The 17,767-nt window shown below is 41.1% G+C and overlaps 1 protein-coding gene across 5 annotated transcripts in view; it reads left to right on the top strand.

Annotated features, from left to right (window-relative positions):
• The window catches only part of LOC131240684 (3'-5' exonuclease-like), a 33,127-nt gene that overhangs the window by 11,109 nt on the left and 4,251 nt on the right, over positions 1-17,767 (top strand). For 4 of the 5 annotated variants that reach the window (XM_058239082.1, XM_058239081.1, XM_058239085.1 and 1 more), the window contains 3 exons: positions 12,682-12,870; positions 13,411-13,541; positions 13,669-13,830. In XM_058239082.1, the coding sequence (XP_058095065.1) occupies positions 12,682-12,870; positions 13,411-13,541; positions 13,669-13,830 (482 nt within the window). The remainder of the gene's footprint in view (positions 1-12,681; positions 12,871-13,410; positions 13,542-13,668; positions 13,831-17,767) is intronic. The other variant, XM_058239083.1, reaches the window with a different exon arrangement.

The following is a 17,767-nucleotide window of genomic DNA, read 5'->3' as shown; positions in this document are numbered from 1 at the left end:
GCCAGAGCAAGGGGTTAAGTATACTATATACACCGACGCATCTCGCGTTGGTCTGGGTTGTGTCCTTATGCAAAAGGACAAGGTGATTGCTTACGCCTCGAGACAGTTGAGGAAACACGAGGAGAACTACCCTACACATGACCTGGAGTTGGCAGCTGTCATCTTTGCACTGAAGCTCTGGAGACATTACTTCTACGGAGAGGAGTTCGAGCTCTTTTGCGACTACAAGAGCCTCAGATACATATTCACTCAGCGGGACCTGAATATGAGGCAGCGGCGATGAATGAAAACCTTGAAGGACTTCAAGTTTGAGGTTTCTTACCGTCCGGGCAAGGCTAAACTTGTGGCTGATGCGTTGAGCCACAAGAAGACCATAGAGTTTGCGGGTCCGCTGATGGTGGCGGAATAGAGTATGGTAGAGTTCGTGTGAGACTTCGAACAGAAGCTCACCGTGGAGGAACCGTTTGAGAGTGTTGCACACATTTGTGTGCGGCCACTTATAGATGATAGAATCATCGCGGCTCAGAAGGACGATGAGCCATTGGTTGAGATGAGAGAGCAGTTGAGCGATAGTGAAGACTCGGAATGGAGAGTTGGTACGGATGAGGGTTTGCGATATCGTGGCCGCATGTGCGTCCCGAATCTCCATGACTTGAGGAAAGAAGTTCTGGAGGCCGCTCACAATTCGAAGATGGCGATGCATCCTGGTAGTACGAAGATGTATCGAGACATGAAGCGTTCTTATTGGTGGGACAACATGAAGGCCTACATAGCAGATTACGTGTCCCGTTGCCTCACGTGCTAGCAGGTTAAGGCCGAGCATCGCCGACCTCCTGTTTTACTTCAGCTTATGCCCATAGCTGAATGGAAGTGAGACTTCATCTCTATGGATTTCATTTCTGGGTTGCAGAAGACGAGGAAGGGGCATGATTCCATTTGGGTGATCGTGGAGCAATTGACGAAATCGACTCATTTCCTCCCGATCAGAGTTACAAACTTTGCGGATGATTTGGCCAGGTTGTACATTAGGGAGATCGTACGTTTGCTTGGAGTTCTTATGGAGATTGTGTCGGACCGAGACACGCGATTCACATCTATCTTCTGGACTCGTATCCAGGAAGCGATGGGTGTGAAGTTGAAGTTCAGTACCGCGTTCCACCCACAGACGGATGGGCAGATGAAACGGGTGAATCAGGTGTTGGAGGATATGCTGCGAGCTTGTGTGCTTGATTTCAAGGACAGCTGGGATGACTGTCTTCCTTATGCCGAGTTCGCTTACAACAACAACTTTCAGGCGAGTATTGGCATGGCTCCCTACGAGGCACTGCATGGTCGCCCGTGTAGAGCATCGCATTGCTGGGTAAAGGTTGGCGAGAAGAGCTTGATTGGCCCAGAGTTAGTTCAGACGACTTCAGAGAAGATCGACATTATCAGGCGTCGACTTCTGGCAGCACAGAGCAGACAAGAGCTACGCCGATACGAGGCGGCGACAATTAGAATTCGAGGTTGGGGACCATGTATTCCTGAAGGTTTCCCCCATGAAAGGAGTCCTTCTGTTTGAAAAGAAGGGGAAGCTTACACCGCGATTCATTGGCCCATTTCAGATACTTGATCGAGTAGGTGTGGTGGCATACCATCTTGCTCTGCCCACACCACTTGCGGGCGTGCATAACGTATTTCATGTATCTATGCTGAAGAAATACGTTCCCGATCCTTCCCACATCATCAAATGGGAGCAGGTACAGTTGAGTGAGGATGCTACTTATGTTATGCGGTTGACGCGCATCCTAGACAGGAAGGAGCAGGTGTTGCGTAGTAGGGTTATCCAGTTGGTGAAGGTGTTATGGATGCATCACGCTGAGGAAGAGGCTACTTGGGAGACAAGCCGAGGTCCGTAAGAACTACCCTTAGATTCTCGAGGAGTACAAAAAGGTACTAATTTCGAGGACGAAATTTTTCTTTAAGGGGGTTAGATTGTAACGTCTCGGAAAAATCCGTACAAAGACCCGAGTTTCACCTCAGGCAGAAATCACTTAAGACCAGATCCTTTAGAAATTAGGCGAAAATTAGCTAGTGCTAAACTAGAGTACCTGTGAAATTAGCACTAATCACTTTAAGTATGATCTGCAAGACCCAAAACGTGCAGAATCATTACCGCTACATTACCTTAAAACTTAGGATCAATCTCTAATCCCAGTTGCTCTCGGGAGCACATCGAAACTCCGTATCGGACTTGGACCGCGCGTCGAAAGTCCGATTACTACGAAACCATACGGTTATGACCGTCTTGCTGGACTTGACTACCACCTCGGAAATCAAGTCCTAATAGTATCAAGAAACGCACAACTTGAGATCGGAGCAAAGTGCGTGAGAAACGCAAATACCTTTAGAAAGAGAACTGAAACTTAAGTGAATTGAGTTGTCTCACTTGCGGGCCAAATCTAAGGATTCAGACCGTCAGAATCTGACCCAATTACACCCTCAGATCAGGGAAAATTTTCAACCCATGTCAGTGCACTTGTGACCCTAATCGAGTACCGGTGACCGTTGAATTGGAACTGGTCCGCCGCGGTCGATCTGTAAATCTGATCGGACCGAAAACTTAGCCTGACCTAGATCCAATGTCAGGGAGCTTAAGTCCGACCGCATGTAGAAAAGGGGCCTCCAGAAGTGCTCTGTTGAGCCGAAACAGATGGGTTTTGGCTATAACATAAGTATAACATGGCCCTGGGGCCATTGAGCTCACGTTTGAGCCTATATAAGGGCCTTAAATCCTCTCTCTCCCTTCACATACGAATTTGCAAACCCTAGAGAGAGAAGAGAGAAAAGAGAAGGAAAGAGAGAGAAAGAGAGAGTGTGGGAGATTGTTCTTGGGACTCAATCTCGCCGTTCCACGTGCTTAGCTACCACTACCGTATCGCTATTCTGGCGATTCTGATTCCGTTTTCGGGTAAGAAATCCCAACCCTAATCTGTTTTAGGGATTCAAATAGGGTAAGTGATGAAATAGCTAACCTATTTCATACTATAGGTTGTTGTGCCGTAGACGAAGGCGGAGTATTCAAACTGAATCCGTTACGAGTTTACCGGCGAAAGGTGCAGACTATAAACGTATAGGTTATGGTTTTCAAGGCTTTTAATGTCGGTGAATGATTTATAACCGACTGGGTTGCCGTTTCACATGTTAGATACGCTGTTTTCCTCGCTTTACGGTTATATATGAACTATGTTGAATATAGGCTATTCCATGTGTAGGTTGAAATGATGGGATATGTCGGGAATTTGGTTTTGTGCTTGCCATGATTATTCACCGTGAACATGTGATTGTTGAATACGTGACCACTCCTTATGAAAGGATTTGCCCTAATATAACTTATAATTGAGTTGTACCGTGTAGGTTGAAATGATTGAATGAGTATGGAATTTGAATCGCCATGATTATCCGTCGTGGATATATGCGTGTTGTATTCGTGACAACTCCTTGGTGAAAGGATTTGCCCTAATACATGTTGTGATCAACATACGTCATGTATGTTGATGTGTGTAGTCTAAGTGTTTGTGCAAATGTCTGGATGAGTAAATATTTAGTAAAGTGTATGTTATATAGGTGTTGAGGTGAGATTCTCAACTACCTTAGCTATGTGTATATATCCCTTTATGTAACTTAGATTAAATTTGTGTGATTTAGCATGAAATGCATTTGTGCAAATTATGTTTACCTTGTATTTTGTGAAATGTTCAATTGGTTACGTTACTTGAATTAATTGTTTAACTTTGATATGCCTGCCACATGTGTTATCCTGTTATATTTACATGCGTTTGGGACTACTACGTAGTCCAGGCTATCGGTAACGGTTCCCGAACGAGTGGCTGAGTTAGCTTCGCCACAACAGATGTGTCCGAGGAATCCGAGTCGTACGGAGTTTGTCGACAGTGGTTAGGCCACACGGAGTGCTTACGCACTTCATGTCGATCATCTCGACGTATGCTCGTACCAGTCGAGCTCGTCAAGTAACCCGATTAACCCGATGTATGTTCACCATGTATGGACGCTATTGCTTGAACCTAAGGTACCAAACTCACCAGTGGAAACCCCCGATTTTCAGGACCTTAGTGGAGTACTCAAGGATTGTTTATAGATACTATTTAGATGCTTAACTTGTTTAATTAACTTTTTCTTTTATTGCAAGAGACTTGTATTGTAAGGCCCGTATCTTAGTCCGTACTGTTCCTTAGACTCCTGTGTAATGTTGTCAAATAGCATATGCGATCGTGTGCGATTGTATATGTGCGTGTGCGCATATGCAATCGCACAATCGCATATGCAGTCACATATTTTTTTTTTCTTTTTTTCGCATTTTTTCAAAAAATTTAAAAAAAAACTAGAAAAATCAGAAAAAAATCAGAAAAATCAAAATAAATTATTATATGTCATTGGGACATGAAATACATTTAATTTAAGTAAAAATAAAATAAAACCAATTACATACATATGATACATTTACAAATTACAATATAGTTAACTTCTTAACAATTAACATTTAACAAATATGAAATATGAAATATCCATATTCAACATTCAAGACTACATGATATATAATATATCAAGTTATCAACAATCGACAACATCAACATCAACACACTTAGACTTAGTAAATATTAAACAAAATTAAGAAGTTATGTATTTATTATTTATCTAATCAATAATCATTAATCATATACATTGATCTAGTAGCCATTGTGGCATATCACCACTAGGTCCACCACCACCACCACCACCACCACCACCATCATCATTCGAGTCATCTCCTTCTTCCACATGTGCTTCTTCTTCTTCCGTTTCTTCATCATCCGTACGTACTAATACTTCATCAACATTCAATGGTGGATGATCTTCAGCTTGATCATCATTATCACCTTCTCCTTCTTCAATCTCCTCAATCTCATCAACGGGTTGACGGCTACTACTCGCCCCCCGGCTCCCCTCTGTCCTTCGCCTTCGAGTGGTACTACCTTCACCAGGTGTCGATCTGTATGCGACATCTTCAACTTGTGCCCATGTCAGCTCGTCTTCAGCAAATGCCGGGTCCTCCGTCTCTATGAGCCACTCGTTATTTGCATCCAACTTATCTAAGCAGATATGGTCAAAGAAATCGGGCTTTTCTTTCCTACTTTGGAACCGTTTTTGCAATTTTTGATTGTATTGACCGAAAACCAAGTCGTTGGGCTTTTTTTGCTCAAGGCGATTCTTTTTCTTGGTATGAATCTGCAAGAAAGAAAGCGCATTTGGCTTAGCTATTTAGGTAATTAATTTAGCTTAGGCTATTAAAAAATTAAAGTTTACAAAAAAACAATTACTAAACAGTTTAAACTTACCGCCTCGAACGTGCTCCAATTGCGTTCGCAACCACTGGCAGAACACGTGAGTCCAAGAATCTTCATAGCCAGCTTTTTTAGAGCTGGATCCTTCCTGTTCGGGTCCACTCCATAGGCAACCCACTAGTCAGCCGAGAAAAACGGTTTAAGTATAGGTTAAGAGTCTTAGTCTCTTAGAGATACTTTGTAGAAAAACTTTTTGTAAGAGTTCAATACACAGTTGATAGTACACTAACATTCATAGAAGTACTTACTGGGTAATTTCATTGTCCGATGTTTTATTACAATATCCCTTGAGAATATCCCTTCACTTTTTGTGTAGAAGTCCAGTAAAGTTGAGATCTCGTCCTGTTCTTCTTTATCTGGAATCATTTTTTCCAAGACATCAATAAATCCAACCATATGCATAGTTAGTGCTTCTGCTCGATTAGCAGAAGCGAATAAACAGGCTGAGTTAAGGATGTAAGCAGCCAAATACAATAGGGATGACATTTCGCTACCCCATCTTCTATCTATAATATCTAAAATTGGCTTGTAATCACGGTCTCTATAGTTAAAATGGTTCATGATCTTATTTTTCGCCCTCTCCATTGCATCATATATGTAGCCCATTGCGAGCTTCTCATCCCCATCCACCAATCGCAACACAGTGACTAAGGGCTCGGATGATTTTAGTGCCTTTACCACTTGAGTCCAAAAACTTTGAGAAAAAATTGTTTGTTGAACCTGTTTCCCTTCAGCCTTCTTTGACCAAGGCCCACTTGTAAAATCGGCCGACACTACAAAGCTTCTAAGTTCTGATTTCTTTGCATGTAGCCTTTGTAGTGTTAAAAAGGTTGTAGCGAAACGGGTGACTGCTGGACGTAGCAAGTTACCCCCAATGTGTTTTCTCATTCGATTGAGAAGAAGGGCGTGTTTGTACATAAAGACCGTGATTCTTCTAGCCCTTGCAATCACATTTATAAATAATCTACTTATATCTTCTAACATAAGATCAGTACAATGGGCCGCGTAGGGGGTCTAAAATAGACGTTGCCTTTTCTCCATAAGAAGACGACCGACCATTACATACGAGGTTGCGTTATTTGTAATTACTTGTACAACGTAGTCCTCACCTATTTCTTTAACTACACTATTTAGTAAGTTAAACAAATATTCTCCTGTGTGTGAATGGCCCGACGCATCCACTGATTTTAAGAACATAGTCCCAGCTGGACAATTTACCAAAAAGTTAATGAGAGACCGACCGGATCTATCGGTCCATCCATTGGCCATTAGTGAACAACAATATATTTTCCATGATTCCCTATATTCAGCTATGAAGGATTGTGTACATTCAACTTCAGTTTTTAGGCATGTCTCCCTTATTTCATGATATGCAGGAAGTTTAAGCCCAGGTCCAAATTGAGCTATAGCTTCAACCATTACTTTGAAGCTTTTCGATTTAATGGCGTTGAAAGCAATGCCGGTTTGGTAAAACCACTTATCAATATATTGAATTGTGGTTTTCCTATCTTTTTGTTTATACCGGTTCTCTAAAGTTGTTTAAGCCAGCCCTTTCCCTCTACCCCTTTGGTCAATCACTTCTTCGGCGTGTGGTATGTGGTCTATACCATCTATCGATGGGCCCATGCCCTCGGGCTCTTTTTGATGGTTGTACTTGTGGTCTAGACCAGCCTGTCGAAGTAGGGGGAGTGGGACTAGCTTTATCTACATTAACTACATTTATATCTTTATAAGCATCTTATTTCAGATATTCCTCCTAACGTAGGGCACTATTGCATTTCTTTCTTGATTGTTTTTCCATATACTCCACGATCTCCCTTCGAATTTCTGGAGTAATTTTGTCGCATGCTTTGCATTTGACCCCGGTAAATGTGCAAGGTGTTGCTTGTCCCTTGCAATGCCACCGGAACTCACATACCCACATAACTTACATACTATGTGAGTCTTTTCGGTAGCACTACGGTAGTGCCCATACTTCCAACTCGGGTCATTCGACTTGGGCTTCAAAGAGGAAGATTGGGAAGAAGACATTATGATGGTGGATGGTGGTGTGTGTATTATTGATTGCCACTTGCTAGTATCCTAGTACTAAAAAGTAACTAGCTACTAACTAGAAACTAGAAAGTAAACTACAAATAAAAAGAAAACTAAAGTAAGAAACTAAGAACTAAGAAGTAAGATCTAAGAGAGTAAGTAAGAGTAAAGAGCCTAAAGAGATGGGACTGGGGGGGGGGGGGGGAGAGAGAGAGAGAGAGAGAGAGATACACTTACACACTTTACACTAGTGTTAGTAGTAGTCTAGTAGAGGGAGAGGGAGAGTTGAGTTACACACTTGTAGAAAGGGAGAAGAAGAGGGAAAAGAAAATTGAGAAAAAGAGAGAGTTGAGTTACACTTGTAGAGAGAGAGAGAGAGAGAGAGAGAGAGAGAGATTTACACATAAACAAAATTAAAATTACAAATCTAAAAGAGGTTCCAACTTCCATCTTTCAACTTCCAAATTCTTGTCTAAGTTGTCTTCTCTTTACCTTTGCCCCTTGACTTGAGTATTGATCTTGAATTCTTGTTGTAAGTTCGTAACTTTTACTTGTAACTTGTAAGTTGTAACTTGTCACTTGTAAGTTGTAACAACTAATAAAGTAACAAATCAATTAAGAAACAAACTAAAAAAAAAAAATGATAGAAGTCGTTAGAATTAGAAACTTAGAAGTTAGAACTTAGAAAACTTAGAACTTGGATATTATGAAATATGAAACTCTGAATGAAAATGAGATAGAAAAAGAGATAGAAAGAGAGAGTGATGTTATGTATGTTCCCTTGATTGAACTAGAAAGTAGAAACTAGAAAGAGAGTTCAATCAATTCAGTGGATGGAGATTGGAGGGGAGTCTTGACTCTTGAATCTTCTTGATTCTTGAATATGGTTGTATCATGTATCTTGGATTCTTGATTCTTGATTCTTATACCCTTCCTTGATTCTTGATTCTTGAAACTTGAAAGAAAAGAAAAGAAATATGGAAATGGAATATGGATGGAGAGGAGTGGATGTAGATTGTAGAGTGTTTAGAAGTTAGAATTAGAAATATGTAAGAGGATGTAGTAAGAGAAATAGAGAATAGAGAGAGAGAGAGTTTGAGCTTTTTTGGCATGCAGGAATACTAAGAATACATATTTATAGAGAAAATCCGAATTAAAAAAAAGGGTAAAAAAAAGGTCAGAAATATGACCGTTGGCCATTATGCGATCGCATATGCAGTATGCGATCGCATACATCGCATATGTTGGCACATGTGGCATATGCAATCACATATGTGCGCATATGCGGCGCACATGACAACACTACTCCTGCGATCTTCCCCATCGAATTCTGGCGATCCGCGACCTGTAAACAGCATTTGCCCGCGATCCTAAGTCGCATCCCGTAGATCTGAGTCGACTAGATATAAAACTTGTACTCTAGCGACCGCATCGTCGTCGCGGTTCCAACGCCATGTCTTGCGCACTAATGCCATAACCAAACTAAGAGTTGTCGGCCCGCGTATATATCGAGGAAACGCCGCGCATTGCAAATTTCAAGAGATTCCAAAGCATCTCTATCCACCTTTCACATCAATTAATCAAGTACACATCCCATCAATAGCCCATGCTTTCTTTCTCCCCAAGACAAGCAACCTATCCCCCTAAGTCAACTCTCATGTCACTCACACCCATCACTCCATCCCATCTCTCTTACAACCACCCTCTCTCTCATTCTCTATCCATTCCCCAAGCAACCTAAGGAGAGAGTGACTGTCCAAGCATCCCAAGGAGAGAAGAAACCCAAGTGTGTGGCCCACTTCCTACCCCAAACCTCTCATCCCAACCCTTCAACCTTCATCATCCTCCATCAAAGAAGAAGCTAAGGAGCTTAACATTCCAAGGAACCAAGAAAAAGTGGAATCGGTGGGTGATCTTAGGACTTTTGTTCATGGGATAAGCGGGGCCTACCGGTTGATGGTAGGGACCCCATTTTGGGCCCTAGGTGTGGCCAATGGCCCACCAAGATGCATATGATCATTCCATGATGGGGCCATTCTCCATGGACCCCATCACGATGTTTATTTTGTTTCCATTGTAAGAAGGTCATCTAGACTTTACATTGTTGGTGGGAAAGAGATTTCCACCATTGATTCTTGTGATTTGAAGGCGCACATGTGGTGGGACCCATTTGATGTATGCATTGTATGATAGAGGAGCTCATAGTGGCGGAGCTCCTCTCTCTCTCTCTCTCTCCTTTTCCTGGTTTGCTGGCCCACCTAGGGGCGATCCAGACCGTCCTGCAGGTGGGACGGCCTTGCTGTCCACCCTACTGGACTGACCGTCCAGATGGACAGTTTGTATGATGGGAAAACACCAATATCGACTTGATCTCTAGCCGTGTGGACCCCATTGTGATTTGCACTGTCCATCGTATGGGTTTTATTTGCACCGTCCACCCCTCCCCTTGATCGTCCAGATGTGGATCAGGTGTTGATAAAAAAAAAAAAACAACAAACAAATATCAGCTTTGATCCAGAAGCTGGTGGGCCACACTGGCGTGGACCCCACCTTAAATCAGTGGCAACCAGATGGCCACGTTGATCAAATCAGGGCTTGTAGTGTGGTTGACGTCCAACCTATCCAACAAGTGGCACCAGCCGGATGTAGGGAAAATACAAATATTAGCTTGCTTAGGCCGGTGGGCCACATGTACGTGGACCCCACCTTGACGTGGAATGCATCCACACCGTCCATCCAGTGTCCCAGATCAGTTCGGGGCTTGAGCCAAGCGGGCCAGGTGTTGCTGGACGGGCGTCCAGCAGCAGCTGGGCTAGCCGACCATGCTGTATATGTTTTATCCCTGCCGTCCATCTGTTTTCAAGGCCCACCCTCCTGGGTGGCCCACATTCGGTGGGACCCACCATATATGTATATTTATTTAGGCAATGGGCCTGGATGCGAGGCAGATCTAAATCTCAACTGTCCCCATTGTAACATCAGTAGGGACTGGCGTCCACCATTTCCCTCTTTTGGGCCTACTGAGATGATTGGTTTGGAGCCCAGCTAAGGGACTATGGGACCCACTAAGGAGGTCCACCGGAGGTATGTGTTTCATTTAGACCATCCATTAGTGGGCCACCCAGCTGGCCAACCACTGGTGGGCTGGCCGTCCAGCAGGCAGCCCACCAGGCGACGTGTTGAATACCTTGCTGCCCATTGTTATTGTGTGGGGCCCCCAATATCATGTTGTATGTGGTCTATATACATGCTGTCCATTTATTTTTGGGAGCATGTGGGTCGCCCTATAAGGCCCACCGTGATGTAAGCATTGTATACATGCTGTCCACCCATTTTTTTGGCCATGGGCTGCTTCTTGTAAGGTCCACAATGATGTGTATGTTACACACACTATCCACCCATTATCCCTAGGCCGTGGGCTGCTACATCAGGCCCACCATGATGTGTGTGCTACAAGCATGCTGCCCATTCCCTTTTTTTTTTTTTCCAGAAAGTGTAAGGACCGAGGGCCCCATTGTGTGTTAGATCCCAATCCCAAATGGGCCACACCTTGGGAACAATAGTGGTTAAAGGTCCACCGTTGTAACCTTCCTAGGGCCCATTGTAAGTCCACTCCTCATCTACCTTGTTGGGCTATCCCAATCCTTTGGGCCCCCATTGGTGTGGGCGATACACCAGACTTACCTTTTAACCAAACCAATGAATCCGGTTCTGAAATAACCGGCGAGACCTTGGGAAAACTTATCTAACAAACTGATAAAATCTGAGAATTCTTCATTTGATAAATTCCTTCTGCAAGGAGGGGCCCAAACTACTTCCTTACCCACCAAGGAGAAGCAGCTCTCCACATTGATATCCGCCCCACAAGAAATACCTGCCAACCTTGGGAATAGGCCCCTCAACCTGTTCCCTATGACCCATGTATCATCCCAAAATCTGATGTGCTTACCATTTCCTACCCTAAAGGCAATATTTTCCCATTTCCTAGCCTAAAGCCAATATTTCCTAGCCTTCTATTTTATTAGTTGCATCCATAGTTGCCAAAATCCTACGATATACAACTAACAATTTACGATATGGGTTGAATCTCAGGAAAAATGATTTGAGTTCCACCTTCAATCCCTTTTTAAATGAATCCCATGATTCTATAATTTGTATCCTACGATTTATTATTCAAATCCTGATTTACGATTCAAACTATACCTGTATTCTTCATTTTTAAACTTGGCTTCCATTTTATGTTTTCAAATTTGTAGGGGCTTTTAACAATCATTCAAAAAATGGTCAATTGTTTTATTTTGTTCTTCACAACAGAGGAGATTTGGGGATTTTGATATTCAAAATCCCAAAACAAAGAAATCACAATATTGTTTTCTTTGGTCCACAAAAATGAATACCCGTTTTTCCAACACAATTCTACACTCAAGAAGGGTTAAATCATTAAAGGATACTTGTATGTTTTTTAAGCTAAATTTCTTGAAAGATAAATCATAATAAAGGAAACACAAGAATCCTTCAACACTATCATGATAAGTATATCGTGTACAAGTTCTCAATTACCAATATCATGACATATTTTACTTTCTTGGTGAATATTGATGGAAAATGGATAATTGATGAGTTTTATTTTTTTTCTTCTGATTTATGTATATTTTTTCAGATTTTTTTTTTTTTTTTAAAAGAAGATTAGAGAAAATCTTGTGATTTATGATATGGTTTCCGATTCGATATGATTCAACGTCTATAACGATTTGCTATACAATTACAATTTTGATAACTTGCATTGTTATGATATTTGAATGATATGAACTTATTTTGGATATAATTGCATTGCTTTTGTTCAACGAGGCATGTTTAGGCCCCTATAGAATGGAAACCTGTTATGCAGGTTTGTTTTTTGTAACATTTTGAGTCATAAGTGGGAAACCTTAAAAAAAGTGTCTTTCAACATCTCCTGAGAAATTCCACCTTTTTTCTCAATGTTTACCTTAGAAAGCGATACATACCCTGGTATCTGCAATAGTATCGATGATATCGATGCATGTTCCGTAGCCCAAGTCATTGATATATGTAATGAAAATGACACTTTGAAAATTGTCAGTAATAGTCTCCATCGACGATATCGATGCATGTTCCATAGCCCAAGTCATTGATATATGTAATGAAAATGACACTTTGAAAATTGTCAGTAATAGTCTCCATTTATTTATATCTTTGCCCTTGTTATAAACTTATAACATTGTTGCATTTCAATGCCTCGTTGCAGTTAGCTCACAGGTGAAATATCCCGTGATGAGATTTGGGGGTCGCATTGTATACTGTAGAACATTTCGTGAAGTAGAGAAGGCCACAATGGAGCTTCTGGAGACAATTAAAGCGAATGAACCAAATATCGATCAAATTCCTCTTGGACTTGACATAGAATGGAGGCCCACATTCAGGCGAGGTTGTTTTAGTAAGCTGAAAAATGAGGTTTTGGCCCATTTGTTTGATTTCCTTTGAGCCTAACTTCCATTTTTCATACAATTACAAAAATTCTTCTTCTTCTTTTTCTTTATGGTGGTGGTGGCGTTTGTCAGCTTTATTTATATGATTTATCTGCATGATGGTGCTGGTGTTTGTCCATTCTATTGCTATCACTTATTGGCATGGTGGTGGCAGCATCATGGGTTCCCTTGTGTCATTGTATCTTTGTAGTGGTTAAACGCATTAACATGCACTTCTCCACGTGTATGCACATGTACATGACCAAGTTTCTTAAGGATTTTTACTGCAAGTCTACAATAAAAGAAAAGCGTTACTGCTACTAATGATAATGATGGTCCTGGGTAGCCTTGAGGCAAAATACTGGTAACATTGGCTAAAACCTTTATTTCCATCAGAATTTGTTTCCTATCAAATAGGAGTGTGCAGAACTGATTGCATGTACAGGTTGAACACTTTTAACCAAACCTAGATTGTTGGAGTGCTACTGAAGGAAAAATGAAATTTGCAGGAGAAGCCCAAGGAAAGGCTTCGGTTCTGCAGTTATGCATGGGCACTGATAACTGTTATGTGATGCACATCATTCACTCTGGGATTCCTCCCATTCTGCAATCTCTTTTGGAGGACAGCACATCTGTCAAGGTATGTTAATCACATTTATGATGTTCGGAATTCCCAAAATTTTCAATAACAGAACACAACTCGCTCTAGAATCGATGGGCTCCATATACCTATATTTATAAACAGTGCTTGATTTGAACATGTCAAGGTTGGAGTTTGTATAGCCAATGATGCAGTGAAGGTTATGAAAGATTATAATGTCTGTATCAAAGCCTTGGAAGACCTGTCTGGCCTTGCAAATATAAAGCTTGGTGGAGTTCCCAAGAAGTGGAGCCTTGGTTCACTAACTGAAACGCTCACCTGTAAACAGGTATTTCAACATATCCATTATTTATCAACTCTATTTCTTGGTTAATCATTGTCATTGTAATCATCATCATCTTAGCCTTTCTCCCAGAGGCGTCTAAATTATATATTGGCAAAAGTTTTGTGATAGTGTGCTCACCAGTTCTGTGCTCTTTTACCTGAGTTTGTGTGCTCTTTTACCTGGGTTCTTGTAACCGGCCATGGCTGAGGCTCCCATTGGCACCGCTCAAATGCTAACATGGTCCCATGTTTCCCACCCCAGTATTCACTCCCCACCTAACTAGTACATGCATGCCTAGAAAGGTGAGCCAGCACAGTAGGTTATATAGATGGGTAGTTGCTAGCTTTGCAAGTTCGGCCATTCCAACTTTGGGTTGGCCAGCTGAACTTGACATTTGGCCAGCCCAAAAATTTGTTCAGTCAAGTTTCCAGCAATGGATTTCTTTGGAATTCAGGGAGATTTGGCCAGCCGAACCCTGTATGTGGCCAACCGAATTGGAGCTTCAACCAGCTGAATTCTAGCTCAGGCCAGCCGAAAATTTGTTTTTTCTAATACCTCGAAATCCGAGAGTCGTTGGATCGCAATCGTTGGAATCTGGCCAGCCGAGCTGAATTTTAGGTTGATCGAATTTCTAAATCCTTTGGCTATAAATATAGGCCTTCTCTCATTCATTTCAATAACGAAAAATTACAAAAAAATCCTTCTAAAAGTCAAAGAGAAATTCAGGCCCTCTTCAAGCTATTTGTGTGGTAATTCTAATATTTGTTTAACTTATTCTATTCTTTCTCAAGTTAGATTTAATCGTATTTAATAGAGTAATCCATACTCTACTTGAGATTTAGATAATTGAATTTGCAGCATTAGGGTTTTCTTTTATTCATTGAAAATACATTAGATTCCTATATTCTTTTTGGTTGAACATATACTGCTTCATCAAATTCCAAGAAAGAAGATCGCTAATATGAAAGTCATGCTTGAGTAGCCGGTTACACAAAATAGCAGGAAACCCGCTGAAACATGATTACCAACATGACTCCCATGTTTGCGTGGTAAAGCCTCAAATGGATCTGTAGCATAACTATTGCGGGTCACCTGTGAAGGGGAATTTTTGAACAGTTGATGTTTAGAGCATGCAGTGAAAGACAAGCAAGTTCTGCTTGGAGTATTTCTTGATTAATCATGTTTCTTTAATTTATTCTTTAATTTATCATGTTTTACTTAATTTGGTAAATCTCATCCTGAAACGGATACACAGGCACACATGATGACATGCTCATGCATACACAGAAATTTCTAGTTGTGCACTTGGGATTTGACTTTCTTTTACTCTCAGCCATCATTGGCACCCCATGATTCCGTGTGACTGCACATGTGAGGACACACACACACACACACACACACGTCTTGGTTGCCAAGGGTGGTAGGCTGGATCTTAAATCAAGGTTTTATTAAAGAAAATGGTCGATTTAGATCATTCCTTTCTAAATTAAAATCTCATTTAAGGTCTTTTCTTAGTTGGTGTTTTCAATTGGTGAAACCTTATCTTAGATTAGATTGGTCAGCTCTTACTCAATTCCTCTACGAATTCAGAATTATGGGTTGGAACTGAGGGAACTCTTAGTGCTTGAGCTTCTCCTCATTGGGAAGCCCTCACTAGAGTTCCTCATTCTGGTAGAGGGAGCAGCCAAAAAGTCAAAAAAAAGAAAAAAAAAGAAAAAAAAGAAAAAAAAAAACATAAACAAAAAGAAGAAAAAGAAAAGAAAAGGGAGCTCCCCACTAAGTAGACAAACATGTGAATTAACCGGTTTGTGAGTGTAACTGCTTGATTGATGTGCATTTGTTTCTTCAGTAATTCATCTGTACATTAAACGTATAATCTTCTGATCTCTTGAGATACTTTTATTTCCTTGTGAGTCAAATAGCTTATGGGAATGCCACATAAGCCCTACCATATTGAGGGGTTGGGGGGTGTATAGACAGGGCAAGGTGTGAATTGTGTGATATAAAGCAGGCTTCTGCCATATGCATAAGCTTGATTTATTGGTCCCTTATGGGGCCAACCAAATATGAAATAGGGACTGGTCAGCAAACATGAGACTTAACTCGATGAGTAAAGATTTAAGCAGCTGAAGATAGACCATCTTGAGGGTAGTAGCAGCGCTTCTGTTTAGTTGGCATTTTCAATGTTTTAGTTTTACAAAATGTTTAAGACTATGTGCACTATTGGTGATCTGCACCGCAAGATTATGACATGTCCAAATAAATCTGGAATCTATAATCCATCATGTCAACTGACTAAAGAAGAAAGAGATGTGATCACTAGAATTGATTACATTTATGGTGCATGTGGATGTCTGCTCAAATTCCTATTTGGGCAGATCCAGTGCTTTTAATTGATAATTTTGAAAGAAAGGCTGTTTGGAGGGCACCTATTTTTTCTTTTGGAAAATTGAAAGGCTAATGTACCCCTCAGATCATGAGCTGCGGCATGTCAAGTTCAACCAGAAACAATGCTGCTTGTGATTTAGGCGGACAACATCTGTTCTACTCGAGGCTTTAAGTTTGCACATCATGTTCTTGGGTGTTTGGTACACCAATGCTGTTGAAATTAGTCATCAGTTCTCTGTCTCAAGTCAACCAGCTTCATTGCTACCAGAAGTATTTTACTCACATTACAGATCCTTGTGATGAGGCCTTATTATTGATCGTGGAATTCAACAATTCGAACGCTTTTTTTTTTGGGAACGATGATGAATATATTAAAAGGCCACAGCCAAAGAAGAATACAAAAAGGAAAATAAAATTACAACCCAACCCAACCCAACCCAACCCAGCTATCGGGGAATGACTCAAGCAACTTTGAAGCAAAGATCCACTCCTTGATCATTGATTTCGCTTTTTGGAAGACCACTGAAACAAGCTTTTGGTTGTTATTAAATCAACGATCATTTTGTTTTGACCAAATGCACCAGAGAACTGCGATAAGGAACGTGCCCCAGACATGAGTCCCAATCTTTCCTATTCCCCCCTCCATGCCATGCCAGATAGAAGCCGCCAATTGAACTTAGAGCCACCTAGTCTACACTGAAGAAGTGGAAGAGGCTGTTGCACAGTTTTCTTGCAAAAGAGCAATGAATAAAGGGATGATCCACTGATTCCGTCACTTTATAACACATAATACATACGTTCGGGAGGACCATATTCCTTTTTTGGAGCTTGTCCACTATTAGGACCTTATTGAAGAATGAAGAACCAAAGACGAGGAATGTGCAAGAGATTGGAGAAAAATGTGAGAGAGAGAATGTTGGATCTCTCTATTATCTTATTCAATATATGTGTAGGTTTTTTTTTTTTTTCCTATATTACATCATAACAACCCACTTTATACAATATTTGCAAATAAGCCCACTAATATCATACTTACATAAATGACCCTACCAACTTAATATTCCAACATCCCCCCTCAAGTTGGTGTATGAATGTCTGTCATACCCAACTTGTCAGAGATTTCTTGTAAAATGGGAGAGTTGAGAGCCTTTGTAAACATGTCTGCTAGTTGTTTTGTAGATTTGACAAATGAAGTAGCTAGTAATCCAGAGGACATCTTCTCTCGAATAAAATATATATCAACCTCAATGTGTTTAGTCCACTCATGAAAGACTGTGAGTTAGATGTAATATGGATGACAACCTGATTGTCACAATAGATAGGAATAGTTGAGGTGATGGGGAAACCTAGTTCTATCATAATGGATCTCAACTATGAGTTCACAAGCCCCATGAACCATAGATCTATACTTTGCTTTTGCACTGGATTGGGATACGACTGCCTGTTTTTTACTTCTCCATGTAACCAAGTTGCTACCAACGAATGTGCAATAGTCAGAAGTAGACTTTTTGTCTGTTGAGCATCCTGCCCAGTTAGCATTAGAATGGCCATC

The sequence above is a fragment of the Magnolia sinica genome, chromosome 3, assembly GCF_029962835.1.
Source record: "Magnolia sinica isolate HGM2019 chromosome 3, MsV1, whole genome shotgun sequence".
NCBI classification, from domain to species: domain Eukaryota; kingdom Viridiplantae; phylum Streptophyta; class Magnoliopsida; order Magnoliales; family Magnoliaceae; genus Magnolia; species Magnolia sinica.
Note: the sequence above shows the minus strand (reverse complement) of the source record. Positions and strands in the feature narration are given on the sequence as shown.